Here is a 14,957-nt window from a genome sequence, read left to right as displayed (position 1 = left end):
TCAAACCTATCAAAGTAAAAGCATATTTGTAGACATAAATCTGAACATTGTGACAGACAGACTATATGTTACAACATACTAACTACTGCAATCTCCACTCAAATGAGATTTAATATTTGGGATGGGTCATTGAAACACTGATACAAATCAATTTATCAGTATAAAACGACTTCTGAGTATCTTCAGTGGTAGCCATTATACAAATTTCTATCCGGCATTCCTCCTGCATTAATATTGCAGCGGCCATCGCAGCCTATTCTTTTTCAAATGTATTAAAGTAGAGCTGGATAGGTTTTCTGACAGCCGCTAGTGAAGCGATTGAGATCTCCACAATGACAATAATTGCGTATTATACGGCGCTCTACATTCAATAATGTGAGAGAGAATTTCTCGCCTTGATTGTCAGCAGTGCTTGAGAATGTCACGACCTTCAGCCTGGTAGTTCATTATCAGGCCTGTGTGGTCTCTCTGTTGGCCAGGTTATGCTCCAGTGACGGGGATGTGCCACCCACTGAGGAGCTGCACCCTGAACCATGAGGACGGCTTCTCCTCCGCCTTTGTGGTTGCTCATGAAACCGGCCATGTGTGAGTAATGGGATGATGACGAGCGGACCGGCGCAGTCTAACTAGGTTGTGCTGCGTCTATTTAAGTCTTGATGGCTACTGACCCATTGTGACAATTGGAAGTGGGAGGGGCTTATGCCGTCATTCAGTCTGAGTGGCATTATAGAGGTTGACCCTCAAGTCATTTGCTGCTTAAAATTCACATCTCGATCTAGCTTTTGCACTTTGGGGTATTTTCATAAAAGATATGTTTGAATCTTCAACTGTTCTTCAATATTATACAGTTTGGTCACTTTTCAGTGGTACAGGTAGTGCTCACCATGAGTAGCTCAATAGCACCGCCTATGGTTGAATCTTATGCCAAGAACATAATGTAACATTGCCATAGGCAGTTAAATGTAGATTAATTTAAGTAGTCTTCCCACTTTTGTCAGGACCACTGCATAAGAATTGCAGTCTTTTCCTCTCATCTGTCTTGTATTTTTACTTTACTGTAGGTAAGAACTAAGCTTTGATTTAGAGTTCCCTATGACATCATTTGCTTTAGTTGCATCCAATTTCTGTGCAGTAAACTGTCATTATATGTTTGGGTCATCGATGTGTGGGCCTTGTCATCAGGTTAGGAATGGAGCATGACGGCCAAGGGAACCGGTGCGCTGACGAGACCAGTATGGGCAGCATCATGGCACCGCTGGTCCAGGCAGCTTTCCACCGCTATCACTGGTCACGCTGCAGCAAGCAGGAGCTCAATCGATACATCCAGTGCGTGCTCCTTCTCCCATACCAACATTTCTCATTTTCTCCCAGGCCATGTGTATTGTGCGGCTCAATATCTTGTTGATTTTCTTTGAAGTGACTTCTACCCATGCTGTTCGTTTTTCTGCATTCTTCTAAGGCCGTTTGATCTTCATGTGTGCATTTCTCCTGTATTTTCACCAGCTCTTATGACTGCCTTCTGGACGATCCTTTCGAGCACAAGTGGCCCAAGCTTCCCGAACTCCCTGGAATCAATTATTCGATGGATGAGCAGTGTCGATTTGATTTTGGCGTGGGTTACAAAATGTGTACCGCTGTAAGTCAATCACCCCAGTGCTATTCCCAAAATATTGATATATCAATGACATTTACACTTTGTGAACAAGAGAATAATTGATAATGTTGTCAGCTATTTCGTCATCAGCGTTAGACCCCTTTCATCTTCAGTGGATATCATAAAGTTGTAATCATATTACAATGTAACATTTTAAAACACACACTTCATCCTCTAGTTAGCTGGGCATAGTGTGATAGCAGCGTAAATTCACCAAAGGATGGGTTTTCCTGTAATGTGCTATTTCTGCAGCAAGTAAAATGTTTGTTTTACTCATCTCATCATACACCTGCAAAAAAAAAAAAGCAATACTAGCGCCTAAAATGTCTGTTTCCGTATTTAGTTTCGAACTTATGATCCTTGCAAGCAATTGTGGTGCAGCCATCCTGACAACCAGTACTTCTGTAAAACCAAAAAAGGCCCTCCAGTGGACGGAACAGAGTGCGCACCTGGAAAGGTAGGAAATGTCTCTGAATGGACTTTTAATCATAAAATGCTTTTGTACAATAGTGGCAAATTAGTGGAGGACTGTAAATGGCAAGCAGAGGGAAAATTGTTCAAAGTAGTCAAGTTTCATTAATCTGGATTTTCAGGTCCAGATACAAAACGCTGCTAGTGTATATAATAACTTAAGTGTTGTCTTGTTCTCTTTCTTTCTATTTCTGTCGGTCTGTCTCTCTCCTCTCTTTGTCACATTTTAGTGGTGCTTCAAGGGCCACTGTATCTGGAGATCCAGCCAGCAGCCTCAGGGCCACGATGGGAGTTGGGGCTCCTGGAACAAGTTCGGTTCTTGTTCCAGGACCTGCGGAGGTGGAGTTCGCTCCCGCAGCAGACAGTGCAATAACCCTGCGTGAGTCCTGTGGATGCGAGGAGCAAACTGGGTCAGGGGCGGGCGAGGGATGGAAAAGAGAACACGCAGGCACAAAACAGGCTACAAATTCATCGGTCACATGGTTTATATGATCCGCGCGCTGAAGGCATCCATCGACGATAGATGATGATTTAAAGGCGCGAATGCAGAACTGGCTTGCAGCGCCGGTTTTTGATCCAGTCCTGGCTTTATTTGAGTTTGTTTAAACAGAAACTTGGCTTGCGAGCATTGTACAGTATGTGAGCTATGCATCTGTGAGTCGTGATCAGTAGCGAGGGGCTGGCTGCTTCAAGAAACTACTTCAAGAAACTATTTTATTTTAGCAGTTTAAGACAGCACCAGCAATGTCAGCTACTAAGTTTTCAAACCTGTGGGAATCCTCCATCTAGTCCTACACATGAGGATAGATGATCTGATCGAGAATAGGAGAGCATGGCGTTCGAGCTGTAAAAGGTTACGGAGTTTGTTTTTCTCCATGACAAAGCTGCTCAAATATGGTTTAACAATGTGGAAGCATGTTGTACTAAACTGGTTCGTGCATTCATGGCAGGAGTTAAGCAAGAGTTAATCAGAGATTGTGACAGCTTGAGCACATCAAGTGCTGCTGCCAGGTGTTTTATGGCTTTGTTTGCCTGTCACTCACCAGGCCTGCCTACGGTGGTCGAGATTGCCCCGGCTCTGCCTTCGGCTACCAGATGTGCAGCACGGAGGAGTGCGCCGGGCCTTATGAGGACTTCCGCGCTCAGCAGTGCGTCCAGAGGAGCAACAAATACCACAAAAACATCAAGCACACCTGGCTGCCGTACGAGCACCCAGATGGTAAGTCCGTAAAACGCGGCGCAAACTTGGCTCCCGTTTCAAAGGTGAGCGGAGAAGCTTCATGCGAGGCAGGAAATGGACTGGATGACATTTGCAGGGAGCACAGGCAGCTGCTCGCACGCATATGTCGGCAGAGGTGGGTGATATCCCTCCTCTGTGTCCTGTTGATGTCTATATCAGACATCCAGGAGACAATCGGATGAACTGAGGTGTGTGTGTGTGTGTCTGTGTGTGTGTGTGTGTGTTTCAGAGGCCCACAAGTGTGAGCTGAGCTGTCAGTCTAAGGAGACCGGAGAGGTGGTGTTCATGAACCAGGTGATGCATGATGGGACGCGCTGCAGCTACACAGACCCCTTCAGTGTGTGTGCCCGAGGGGAATGTCTGGTATGTCTCTATTACTATTATTTGTGCACACAAACACACACATACACACACACACACACACACACACACACACACACACACACACACAGATGGATGCATGTGCATTCTTGTGGGTGTGTTGCTGGCTTGCGATATAATGGGTTTAATCTGCCACATTTGTCACACACCTCCTGTCATTCTGCACTGTATGCCATCTGGTGAAGTCATATTAATAACCTTGAAAAAAAATCTTAAGAGCTGTGTCAGTATAGAACAGTGATTTAAGTAAACAACATCAGTCAGTCAGAACAAATCGAACAACTTTTCAGTTAAACACATGGACTGTGTCTTTATACTGATCTTTATGTATGGGTTATGCTGTTTAAGTCTGCTAATGCTAACCAAGGATTTCAGTGCATGTCTCTAAAGGGAAATAATTGGTTCGGTAGCAGGTAGATCTCCTTTGAAGATATCCTACCGCACCATTAGGCCTTGCAGTGAAAGCTTCTCGTCACTGGCCCTCTTATCTAGGAGATGCATTGTGATGTAACACATGATCACTAAAAGCTTTTCATTTTTTTCTCAAAGTGGGAAGTAGGTTTATAAATACCACTGATGAAAGGATGTTGAGTTTTGCTATATGTGGATTGCAAAAATACTGACTTCAGAAAGAAAGACAAACAAAGATATGTGATAGCTTTTCTTTGATATACCATACAAATTATGAAATACACAGTAATTAAATACGTATGTCAAATAAACAAAAGCACATATACTTACACCCAAACACACACACACACAGTTATGATTTCAAAATATTGTGTCTATGGTATTCACCTTGGATATAAAGTTGAGACATCTTTTGTTATAGGCCAGCCGCTCAGTGTTGTGGCTACATTCCTATTATGTCTGGCTTTGTTTTCAATATGCATCATGTCAAAGCAGGCCGTCGGCTCCATACCAGATGTGTTCTCCCATGGCATCATTTCCCACAGAGTAATCTCAGTCAGTATAAAAGTCAGACGGTGCTTTGCCCTTGGTTGATTGACTGCCTTTGCCTTTCCCCCCTGACAGCATGTAGGCTGCGACAAGGAGGTAGGCTCGTACAAACAAGAGGACAAATGCGGAGTGTGCGGGGGGGACAACTCCCACTGCCGCACCGTCAAGCTGACTCTCACCAAGACGCCCAAAAAAACAGGTAACAATCAACTGCCCGCAGAGGCTACTGCTTAAAGCTGAAACGATCGAAATCAGCTGCTGGCTTCCACTAAGTCATTATGTGAGATGGCTGTGATTATTTAAAAAGCTGAAATGCAACATGTTCTCATTCACATTGCTTTAAACCGCAGCCCGTATCCCATGCCATCAGCAAATAAGTCCAAACTCTTTGCCTCTCACTTGAATCAGAAATAATTGGCTGCCATTAAACTATCATTAACAAGCCAATGTAAGTAAGTACCCACTGTTTCAGGAAACAAACCATGGCCTGCTGTGTCACTTTCTCTTTCTAGGCATGCTGAAAATGTTCGACATCCCAGTAGGCGCCCGCCATATTGTTATTGAAGAGAACGAGACGTCCCCTCACATAATTGGTGAGTGTGACGTCACACATCCTGGACCCTTTGTGCAGACACACACCATGACTCAAATACATTATTGGTACCACCTAAGAAGTGGTTAGTGTATTGTATTCAGCTTGAGAGCCATGCCGTGAGTTCAATTTCTCAGTTCTTTTTCTTTGTGTACGTGTGCGAGTGTGTGTGTGTGTGTGTGTGTGTGTGTGTGTGTGCATGTGCAACGTCTGCCAACGTCCGCCTCTACCTTGAAAGAAAGAAACTCATACAGAGGCATCAACTTCACTATTTATATTTGTCTAAAAAACAAACTTTAAGTACTTAAGCATAAGCCTTTTGATCAAAATGGCTTTAAGAGAATGAAAAATGTAGTACATTCAATCCGGTGTGTCCAAACTTTTGACTGGAAATGTAATGAGACAAGGGAATAGACTCAGCAGGCGGGACTGATCAAACAGAGAAAACTGAACACCATAGGCTAACTGGAAATGTGACATGGTTCGCGTCCCTGAAAGCTCAGCCTCTTTGCTGCATTTGCTACTGGGAAATCAACTAGCATAATACACTGGAACCTATCTTCCCTCCACTATAGTCAACAAATATTGTCAATGGCAGAAACCTATTTTGCACAAGGATGCTGGAAAGAAAAAAGTTATCCCTTCTTTCCCTGTATTCAGTGCTGCTCGAGTGTATATTATTGCTGTCAGTGCAGTTATAAAACACTGCTGGTGAGCCAGAGGTGTTATGATATCCTGATTTCATCTACACTGGCTTTCAATGTGAGCTGAATGTGGCTGAGTAGGTGGACAACACTGTTGTTGAAGGCATAGACCTTGGCTATGTGTCAGATGTAATAAGACTGGAGCTCTAAAGCGCCTTCAGGTATGAGAGAGAAAGAGAGAGAGGAGAGGAAGACCTCTATCTCTCAGCGTACAATAGCTCTCTGTCTGACAGACCGGGGTGAGTCAGGATCACCGTGGCGTCTAGCCAAACCCTCCTCTCCTCTTTTCTCTTCTCCTCTCTGCTCCTGTCTTTCCCTCTCTGGCTTCTATTAGCTCATAGGAAGGAGAGATGACACAGAACTTGGAGTATTACTGCTGGCTTACCACCGTGCCAGACAACATCTCAAAATACACACCGACACTCTCCCAGCTAGGAGGAGAATATTAAGAAGTTGTTTTGGGGGGTTGATACTGTCATTTCTGTTCCAGTTTCGCTGAGATTCCAATGAATGAAAGCAATTTGTGATAAAACGACTTGTTCTTTTTCACCATGCATGCATAAAAAAACACACTTTCCCCCTTTTCCCCCCTTGTGATTGACAGCTGTTAAGAATCAAGTTACTGGAAGCTTTATACTGAACGCAAAAAGCGAAGACGCTGAGTCAAAGACCTTCATCGAGAACGGGTTAGAGTGGGAGTATTCCATCGGCGGCGAAAAGGAGAGCCTGAAAACAATCGGTCCCCTTCATGAAGGCATTGTAGTGCTGGTGAGTGAACATATGGTTCGACTCAGTGGGACTGGAACCGGATCATTCTTTTTTACTTTGCTGTGTTTTTAAAGAGTTTTAGAGTTTGATTGAGAGTTTGATTTCTAATGAAGTCTCCTCGTTCCCTTGTGTAGGTCATTCCCCAGGAGGAGGATGCTAAGATCAGCTTGACATATAAGTATATCATCCATGAGGACCTGCTACCAGTCATTACTAACAACAATGTACTTCTGGCAGAACTGGACACCTATGAGTGGGCACTGAAGAGCTGGTCTCAGTGCTCCAAACCTTGTGGCGGAGGTTAGTGAGTGTATGTGTAAATGACTATGTGTAATGTGTGTGTGTGTAGGTCCATCACCTATAGCTGGAAGATTCATTATGTACATTTTTTCCATCCCTCAGGCATACAGTACACAAAATATGGATGCAGGAGGAAGAGCGATAGCCGCTTGGTGCATCGCAACTTCTGCGAAACCAGCAAAAAACCCAAACCCATCCGGAAACGCTGCAATATTCATGACTGCAGCCAGCCTGTGTAAGTATCATCCACATACTGTATTATCCACACGCACCATCCATTCGCACTGTGTCAGAGCGCTGAATGTGGTAATTATGGTATTTCTTCCACATCTCCATCTTGTTATGATTAATTATCTCCCTGTTGATTAGAGAGAATAACTACTGGGATTTGCTAGTAGAAAGAAATGAAAAGCCAGTGCTAAAGAGGCTGTTGTGCTGACAGGTGGGTGGTGGAAGAGTGGAGTCCCTGCAGTAAGACATGTGGGAAGCTCGGCTACCAGTCCAGGGCGGTGCAGTGCATGCAGGCCCTGCAAAACGGCACCAACAGGCCGGTCCACACCAAGCACTGTACTGAGGACCGTCCAGAGATGAGAAGGGCCTGTAACCACACCATTTGCCCTGCCCAGTGGAGGACAGGGGCGTGGTCTCAGGTGGGTGTGGTGGACCTGGTCCCAAAGACAGTCAGGACTAACTTATTGGCATGTTGATTTGATTTATCAACACTGAAAATTGCCTCCATGAGATGCTGATCCAAGTTAGGAAGCTCATTGTAGTACATGCCAAGTTGTAAAGGTATAGAGGACTTTTGGGTAACGTAATGCAGCCTCTGGCGGCCATATTGGAGGTCCTCAGGTCTTGGGCAACAGTGGCTGTGAATAGCAGCTTGCGTTTCTAAATGTATAACATGGGCGTCTCAACAGAAATGAACAGACATGGTTCATTTCTGTGCTGTTTTTGACTGGCAACCGATCATTTTGCCACTGATGCATCTGATCATGTATGTGTGTGTGTGTGTGTGTGTGTGTGTGTGTGTGTGTGTGCGTGTGCATTGGTGGCGTGGCAGTGTTCGGTGAGCTGTGGCGAGGGGATTCAGCAAAGACAGGTGGTTTGCAAGGCCAGCGACAACACCATCGGCGAGTGCGAGGGCGACAAACCGGAAACAGTCCTCATTTGCAAACTAAGTCCTTGTCCAGGTAAGGTCCAAATGAGAGAGAGAGGGAGAGAGAGAGCTCAGCCTCTTGAAACAACCATTAAAGTTATATTTAAAAGGTTTTGTGTCCATCTTAGAGCTTGCTCTGCTCAACCCTAATTTTGGGCAACGTCTGCTTCATCGCTTGCACAGAGCAATAACCTTGTTCTCTAATAAGATGTTTTTAAGTGAGGCAGGACACGTGCAGCAGTACGTAAAGGATACATCTTTTGTCATAGGATGGTTTTCTAACAGTAATCTAACACGCAGGTCAAACTGGAATGTTTGGTTCTCTTCTTATCTGATAATTGCCCCATAGAAACCATGACATATTTCAAACCATCAACTTACGTCAACAACAGCATCTTTTAAGCTATTTGAGTTTCACCTTTGTTTTCCCAAATTGTGAAACATTTTGCCGTTGCCCCATGATCCCATTCATTTAAACTTAAGTGGTTGACTCAATTTTCCTGTTTGTATGATGATTACCAGAGAGCCAAACTGGCTATTATAACTTCACTTGGTCCCTATCCTACTATCCCTCAAGCACTGTGTCACAATACTGCTCACCTGTGATGCCTGTCCTCATTTCGCTTCCTCTTCAAAGAGTTGGGAGCAACAAAATAGTTGAATGTTTCCCTGCATAGCCAGTGAGTGGAAAATGGAATGGGAGTTGTCAAAAACATGAAAAAGAAGCGCCCCTTGTGCTATAAATAGCACCAGGCTTTATTATAGGTTTCTAGCAACACAGCTCTGTTTGTTTTCTTACAGTGGCAAGAGGTTGTCAAGAGCTTTTCTTGGGTCTCGTGGCTCCTGTTTAAAGTCACATTTTCCTACGTTTGACATATTTTGTCCTCTCCTCGCTGTTGTATACGACAGGACAGTCCTCCATGCTTCCTCTCACCATTGAAACAGCGGAGAACTCCACAATAAAGGATGAAGCTGTACACCAAAGGGTTCCTGAAAATCCTGTCCACAAAATCTCTTCAAGTAAGTCAACATGCAATCCTTCTTGAAATGTATGGCAGTGGTCTAAGGTCAAATGTGTACACTACACTGCAAAAAGCGCCCATAACATCCTCAACCAGTCATTTAGTCTCATATTCAGCCTTCAAACCTTATTTTTCTTAAACCAAGAGAAAAATTCTGCCAGTGAGGTGAGATAACTCCACTTTTTTCCTATGCAGTTTCACTTGTTTCAGAAATGTTCTTGAAATGAGTGTCAATATCTTGAAACGAGTCAGAATAAGGCAGATCACTGCACTACTATCAAGAAAATGACACTTGATTCTACAAAATTCTTGAAACAAGTTGATTTGCATTGGAAACAAGTGAAATTATCTAATCCCACTGGCATATTATTTTAGGAAAATGCCAATTTTAGGACTCAATAATTGTTTAAGATGAACATTTCTTAGAGTGTAGTGGAGCCAATAAAGAAAGGATTGTTTTTTAAATCTTGTTCTTAGAGTATGATGTCTTCTCCACTGTTATTAGATGAGCCATGTCTGGGGGATAAATCCATATTCTGTCAAATGGAAGTCCTAGCCCGCTACTGCTCCATCCCTGGATATAATAAACTTTGTTGTGAGTCTTGCAACAAGAAAGAAATCTTCGCCACGCTCGCCCCAGACCTGCAGAAGACTGTGTTGGCCTCCGTGGAACCTGAGATTTCCACTCAGTACTACCCCACCGCCTCCCCCGACGTGCCCCTGCCCTCCACCACCCAGAGCCCGCCGCAAACCACTAAAGCCATTGGCAGACGGCCTCGTTCCACCGCCCAGGGGCTGACCACCGCCGCCGCCACCGCCGCCGTGCAGAACCACGCCTCTGCTGAAGCTTCGCCATCCGCGGGTGCTGTCCCGCCCCAGGGTCCCACCGGCGACTCGTCCTCCGCCGTCGGGAAGGGAGACTCGGACTCGGGGCCTCTTCTACCTCCAGGGCCGCCGCCTCGGCCGACAGCAGACTCCAGCGGAGGTGCCTCTAAAGAGCACAGTCCGAACAGCACTTTAGGCCCAGCCGCTGCCAGGTCAAGAAGGGACGCGTTAGGATCCGAGAGGGACTCGACTCACAGAACCCGGTCCGCTGAGACATGAACAGTGATATTTATCCTGTGAACGTGCTGCTCGGCGATACGGTCCCGCTCATCGGCTCATCCTCGCAGCATCCGACGGACTCACACTATTGCTGCAGATTTTTTTGTTTTTTCCATGCCAGCGGACTTAGACCAGTGTTGGTTACCTCAGCAAAACAACAGAGCGATCTCTATGCACTTGCACTGCATCGCTCTGCCCTCTCTGCTTCAAATATGAAATGGAAGAAAAATAAAAAAATCGTTAAACGAAGGTGCTGTAAACTAAAATGACTACAAGGTATGTTAAAAAAAAATGTGACGACTGCATTGCTACATTTATGTTTTGATCTGTGTACAGTTGTGTAAGCCTGTTTTTCAAGTGCATTAGAACTACTATTGAACTTGTATTGTGAACATGTGAGGCATGGTCAAAATCCATGATGTGGGAGCGGGGCGTCACAAGTTGAAGTGATGTCACCTCTCCTGGCAGGGAGCTTTGTAACCTCGCTGTTCCCGGTGCTTTTATGTGTTGATGTACTTCCCAAATCCAACTTACAGGTGATTTTCCTCACTGGTCAAGAATCATACCTGTTTGCAAGCCAACCCCACTGTAGCATGCCCTCTGCCTTTGTGGAAGTCAGTCACATATGCTTTAAAAAAAAAAAGATTTAAGAAAAACACATTATGATATTTTTTGTAACTGATATATTTTTCAAATAATATTGTATATAGTGTAAATTTCAGCAGGTTATGAAAAGAAAATTAACAGCCAGCAATGTAATGGAAAGTATTTTGCAATTGAGAGATGCAGACAAAGCTGTAAGTCTACAGAATGAGGTTGGTCCAGTGTCATGCTGTTCAAGTCGGTGTTACGCCGTTCCTCCATTGCAGTTCATAACATCATTATGTGTATTGTATAGTTCTTGTATATACGTACATGAATGAAAGCTTTAAATGTTAATATTTATTGAATTTTTAAATGGTATGGAGAAAAAAGTAAAATACATGTTTGAAAGAAATGTAAGTCTTATCTTGTTATTTCACTCTTCTCTATTTATTTATTTGTTTATTTACCTATTTTATTTATTTAGCATTTATTGTTCAGCTTTTCCTACCTGTTAGATTCCATTTAGAAATACAGTATATACATCATGCAATTACTGGCTCTCTTTGCATGGCAAACCTGTTTCAGCTTGACACCAAAGCCTGGCTTCATCAAGTCTTGTGTGTGTGGTGTTGTATTTTATGACGAATATTTTTTACAGCCCACAGATCTGCCGAACAAAGGCTTTTCTTGAAATGTCAGCCTGAATTGACTTGATTTACTGTTGAAAAGAACTGATGGCATTTTCCTGCACAGCAGTATAAAATTATGGCAGTGTGTGTTTAAAAGAAAATAACTGGTATTGCTGAGAGAAGAAGCAATAGTTCTATTGATGGGATTAAATGCAAACAGGCATTTTGGAAAACAGTTTTGGTTCCCCCAAGAAGTGATAAAATGCATCTGTTTGATGTCGCGTCACTCAGCGGTATTCAAATTACTTTACAATGTGATGGATGAAAGTAAGTGAACAGTCAATACTTTATTTTTTTCATTCATATACAGCGATTCATACAATTAGTAATGTGTCAACAGACAAGCAATGACATAGGGCAGGACAACATATTTACTGTGTTAGGGAATCCTAATGAGGTTTGTGTGGCACAGTATGACATGAATTCCTATTATGAGCCAGGTTCCTTCTCTCTGGCAGAGGGGGTTGACACCGCTCCCTGGCAACTCACACAGCTGTGGGTCTCCCACAGGCTCTAATCTGCTCTCAGTGAAAGGGCAGCGTTTTGAGAGGCAGCCAGGCTGTGCCCACCGTGCCGCTCCCAGTTTTCCCCTGTGAGAGATTGCAGGGTGCTGCCGCGGTGTGGGTGTCACAAAGACTCTGTCAGCCCAGGGTGGCTGTCAGACGTCTGCGTAGGTGTCTGGTGAAATCCAGCTGTGCTCGAGGCAAGGCCTGATTGACAATGGACTTTGGCAGCCAGCCCTGAAAACAACATTATCTTGGTTAAACCCCTGGATCATAATTTGATAATTTTGGTGACTGTCACTCATGGTAAAAAAAAGAGTGAGTAACAACTAGTTGTAGTCCCTTGATCCCCACAACATCTGCAAATACGGTCCCATATAGGGAATATACAACTATAAAAGTCTTGTATGAGGTCATTTCTATCTAATTTCATATGCCTGCCGAACCCTAATATTTTAAATGGCATTGTAGCTTAGTTTTATTGCAATAGATGGAATGTTGCCCATAGCAACCTGCAGATTGGTTTCTATAGTGACATCTCTCTTGCAAACTTCATTGAGATGCACATGTAAAGTTGTGAATTACTGTGGTGCAAAGTCACAGCAAGGATGAAACATGGCAGCAAACAATACTGGCAATCTATAAACCTTTAGAAACAGCAAGGGAGCTGAATGTCAGTGTGTTTGTTTCATCAAAGCCACTACAGTATATACAATAAGCTGATCAATGGTGTAGCTACACTGAGTGATGCATACATTTTTTTCTCAGTTCAGAAAATGGAAAACACAGCACACAGAAAAATCCTACCTTTACATCCATGTTGAGCAGCCATGTGAAGCGACTCCTACCTGAATCCTCTGCCAGAGCCTCTATGATAATGCATGTTGGTCCATCCTCCGCTCTGTTAACATGCACACAAGCTGAGTGAGCTCACTAGCATTCAAACTGGGTTCAAACGGATCTAACTTTGTTCAAATACACCCACTGGGCCCTAACATCATGCTCATTATTACAAGGCACAGATGCTATAAGGAGATACTGCAGATATTATATATATATTAGCATTTACACATGTCAACCAAAAGGTCAAATCTAACCCCACCATCTGTAATATTATTCAAAACTTCACTTCATGCATAAAGGTTAATCCTACACATTTAAGCATGTGCTTTATTTTCTTATAAACTATAATGTTTTAAAACTAATGAAAGACAAAATAATAGATATATAGATAGATATGATTGATGTCTGTAGAGATTTTAGGTAACTGCAATTTGACTGTGTATGTTACCATACAATAATCATTATAATTCTATTGTAACTTGATTGAAGCTGATAGATATTTTTTTATGTTATACATAACGCATGATGATTCATGCGCAGTTGAAAAAAAAACAGACATTACTGTTGTGATTGCTTACATTGTTGAGTAAAATCAGTCCAGTAAAATATAGGTGCATTGGGTAACAGAATGATGGCTGCTCTAGTTTTTAGAGGCTGCCAGACGCAGATCATCCTACCTCACAAAGCCCTTCTGAGGTGGGAAGGACTCCATCTGAGTCGCTGCTCCGCCAAGATATATGCAGGATTTGTGTTTGCAACTGTGTCTGACACTCAGGAAGTCCCTTTGGCCGATGAGGTTCCCTGCTGTCTCCGCCGACACCTCATGAGTCACAACGGTTTCTGGTCCAACATGCTTGAGAATCTGCAACACAACAGATACGACATCCCATTCGGTTTGGAAATCATGAAGGGAACTGCACTGCTGAACTGAAATTGAATAGGTACTGCATGAAAGGTCTGGAAATCTGAATACAAATTTCATGCTGCAAATATAGCATGACCTCAATGTACAGAAACCTCTGGCAAGCAGGGAGATAAGTCTAATTGGATGCAGCAGGTAGGAACGTTACTGAAAGAACACAAAGCTCCTCTAAAGATCAGGCCAATATCTTACTTTGATGTGCTGGATGCTCGGGTTCCACCGGTGCATCTCCTCCACCTTGACAAACAGGATGTCATACAGCTCCTCCGCGCTGGCCTCCAGGACGGCTTCCAGCCTGAAGACCTTCCTGGCCCCGGCAATCACTTTGCTACAGATTACATCACCATTGCCCTAGAAAAAGAAAACGCCGGTTTAGAAAATGGAAATGTTATTTTGAGTGTGTGAATAGCGGCAACAAACATAGGAAGCATTTTAGTCAGTCAGGATGACACTTGAGAGGTCAGTTAGACGCACAATACCTCTGCAATCTCTGTCTTCCATCCCTCTTTGTCCTCCAAGATGTCGAGAGCCTTCCTCATCGCGTCTTGGCCTTGTTGGACATAAAATAGCTGCTCTTCTTTCAGCGGAACAGGCCTTGTGTCTTCTGTTTTGGGCTCTGCAAAAGCATTCTTCTCATCAATATTTCAGCAGCTGCACTCAGTAAACATTGAAATGATGAGAGGAAAACAATGTTTTGATGATTGAAATTTTACCAGAATAAGTTAAATCAGCATGCATTCCCGTCTGACCCATCTGCTCTGGCAGCTGGGTGTGTCTCCACCGCTGCATGTGTGTGATCTCTTGGCCTATCACTGCCACAGCCATGCGTTGCAGTCCTGTGTGATTGAACAGGAAAGGGGATGCAAAAGAGCGATAATTGTTGAGTAGCCTTTTCTTACCAGGATGCAGCATTGACCGCCATTAGTGCAATGAACCTAAAGCGCAATCAAAAGGGAGGAGGGACACGTCCGTCTTCAGAGTGTAGATTGTATTTACCTGCCATACTCCTCAGATGTGGGTAGGAGATTCCACAGCAGAGCTTTACAACAGCAGGCAGCAT

At 43.7% G+C, this 14,957-nt stretch overlaps 2 protein-coding genes across 2 annotated transcripts in view; one reads left to right on the top strand and one right to left on the bottom strand.

Annotated features, from left to right (window-relative positions):
- adamts14 (ADAM metallopeptidase with thrombospondin type 1 motif, 14) overlaps positions 1-11,352 on the top strand; it is a 34,018-nt gene extending 22,666 nt beyond the window's left edge. Inside the window, exons 7-22 of the mRNA XM_071907676.2 lie at positions 480-585; positions 1,183-1,326; positions 1,504-1,636; positions 1,998-2,111; positions 2,356-2,504; positions 3,172-3,344; positions 3,595-3,728; positions 4,782-4,905; positions 5,219-5,299; positions 6,607-6,770; positions 6,905-7,070; positions 7,173-7,305; positions 7,513-7,720; positions 8,134-8,263; positions 9,139-9,249; positions 9,757-11,352. Coding sequence (XP_071763777.2) covers positions 480-585; positions 1,183-1,326; positions 1,504-1,636; positions 1,998-2,111; positions 2,356-2,504; positions 3,172-3,344; positions 3,595-3,728; positions 4,782-4,905; positions 5,219-5,299; positions 6,607-6,770; positions 6,905-7,070; positions 7,173-7,305; positions 7,513-7,720; positions 8,134-8,263; positions 9,139-9,249; positions 9,757-10,355 — 2,669 coding nt within the window. The 3' untranslated portion in view covers positions 10,356-11,352. The remainder of the gene's footprint in view (positions 1-479; positions 586-1,182; positions 1,327-1,503; positions 1,637-1,997; positions 2,112-2,355; positions 2,505-3,171; positions 3,345-3,594; positions 3,729-4,781; positions 4,906-5,218; positions 5,300-6,606; positions 6,771-6,904; positions 7,071-7,172; positions 7,306-7,512; positions 7,721-8,133; positions 8,264-9,138; positions 9,250-9,756) is intronic.
- A 918-nt stretch (positions 11,353-12,270) lies between these two features.
- On the bottom strand, positions 12,271-14,957 carry star2 (steroidogenic acute regulatory protein 2). The gene is made up of 7 exons (XM_071907852.2): positions 14,894-14,957; positions 14,647-14,733; positions 14,377-14,513; positions 14,090-14,248; positions 13,653-13,837; positions 12,940-13,033; positions 12,271-12,369 (listed from the first exon to the last, which is right to left on the bottom strand). The coding sequence occupies exons 1-7, from the start codon at positions 14,955-14,957 to the stop codon at positions 12,271-12,273; spliced, it is 825 nt and encodes a 274-aa protein (XP_071763953.2).

This window comes from Centroberyx gerrardi, chromosome 20 (genome assembly GCF_048128805.1).
Source record: "Centroberyx gerrardi isolate f3 chromosome 20, fCenGer3.hap1.cur.20231027, whole genome shotgun sequence".
In the NCBI taxonomy this organism is placed as follows: domain Eukaryota; kingdom Metazoa; phylum Chordata; class Actinopteri; order Beryciformes; family Berycidae; genus Centroberyx; species Centroberyx gerrardi.
Note: the sequence above shows the minus strand (reverse complement) of the source record. Positions and strands in the feature narration are given on the sequence as shown.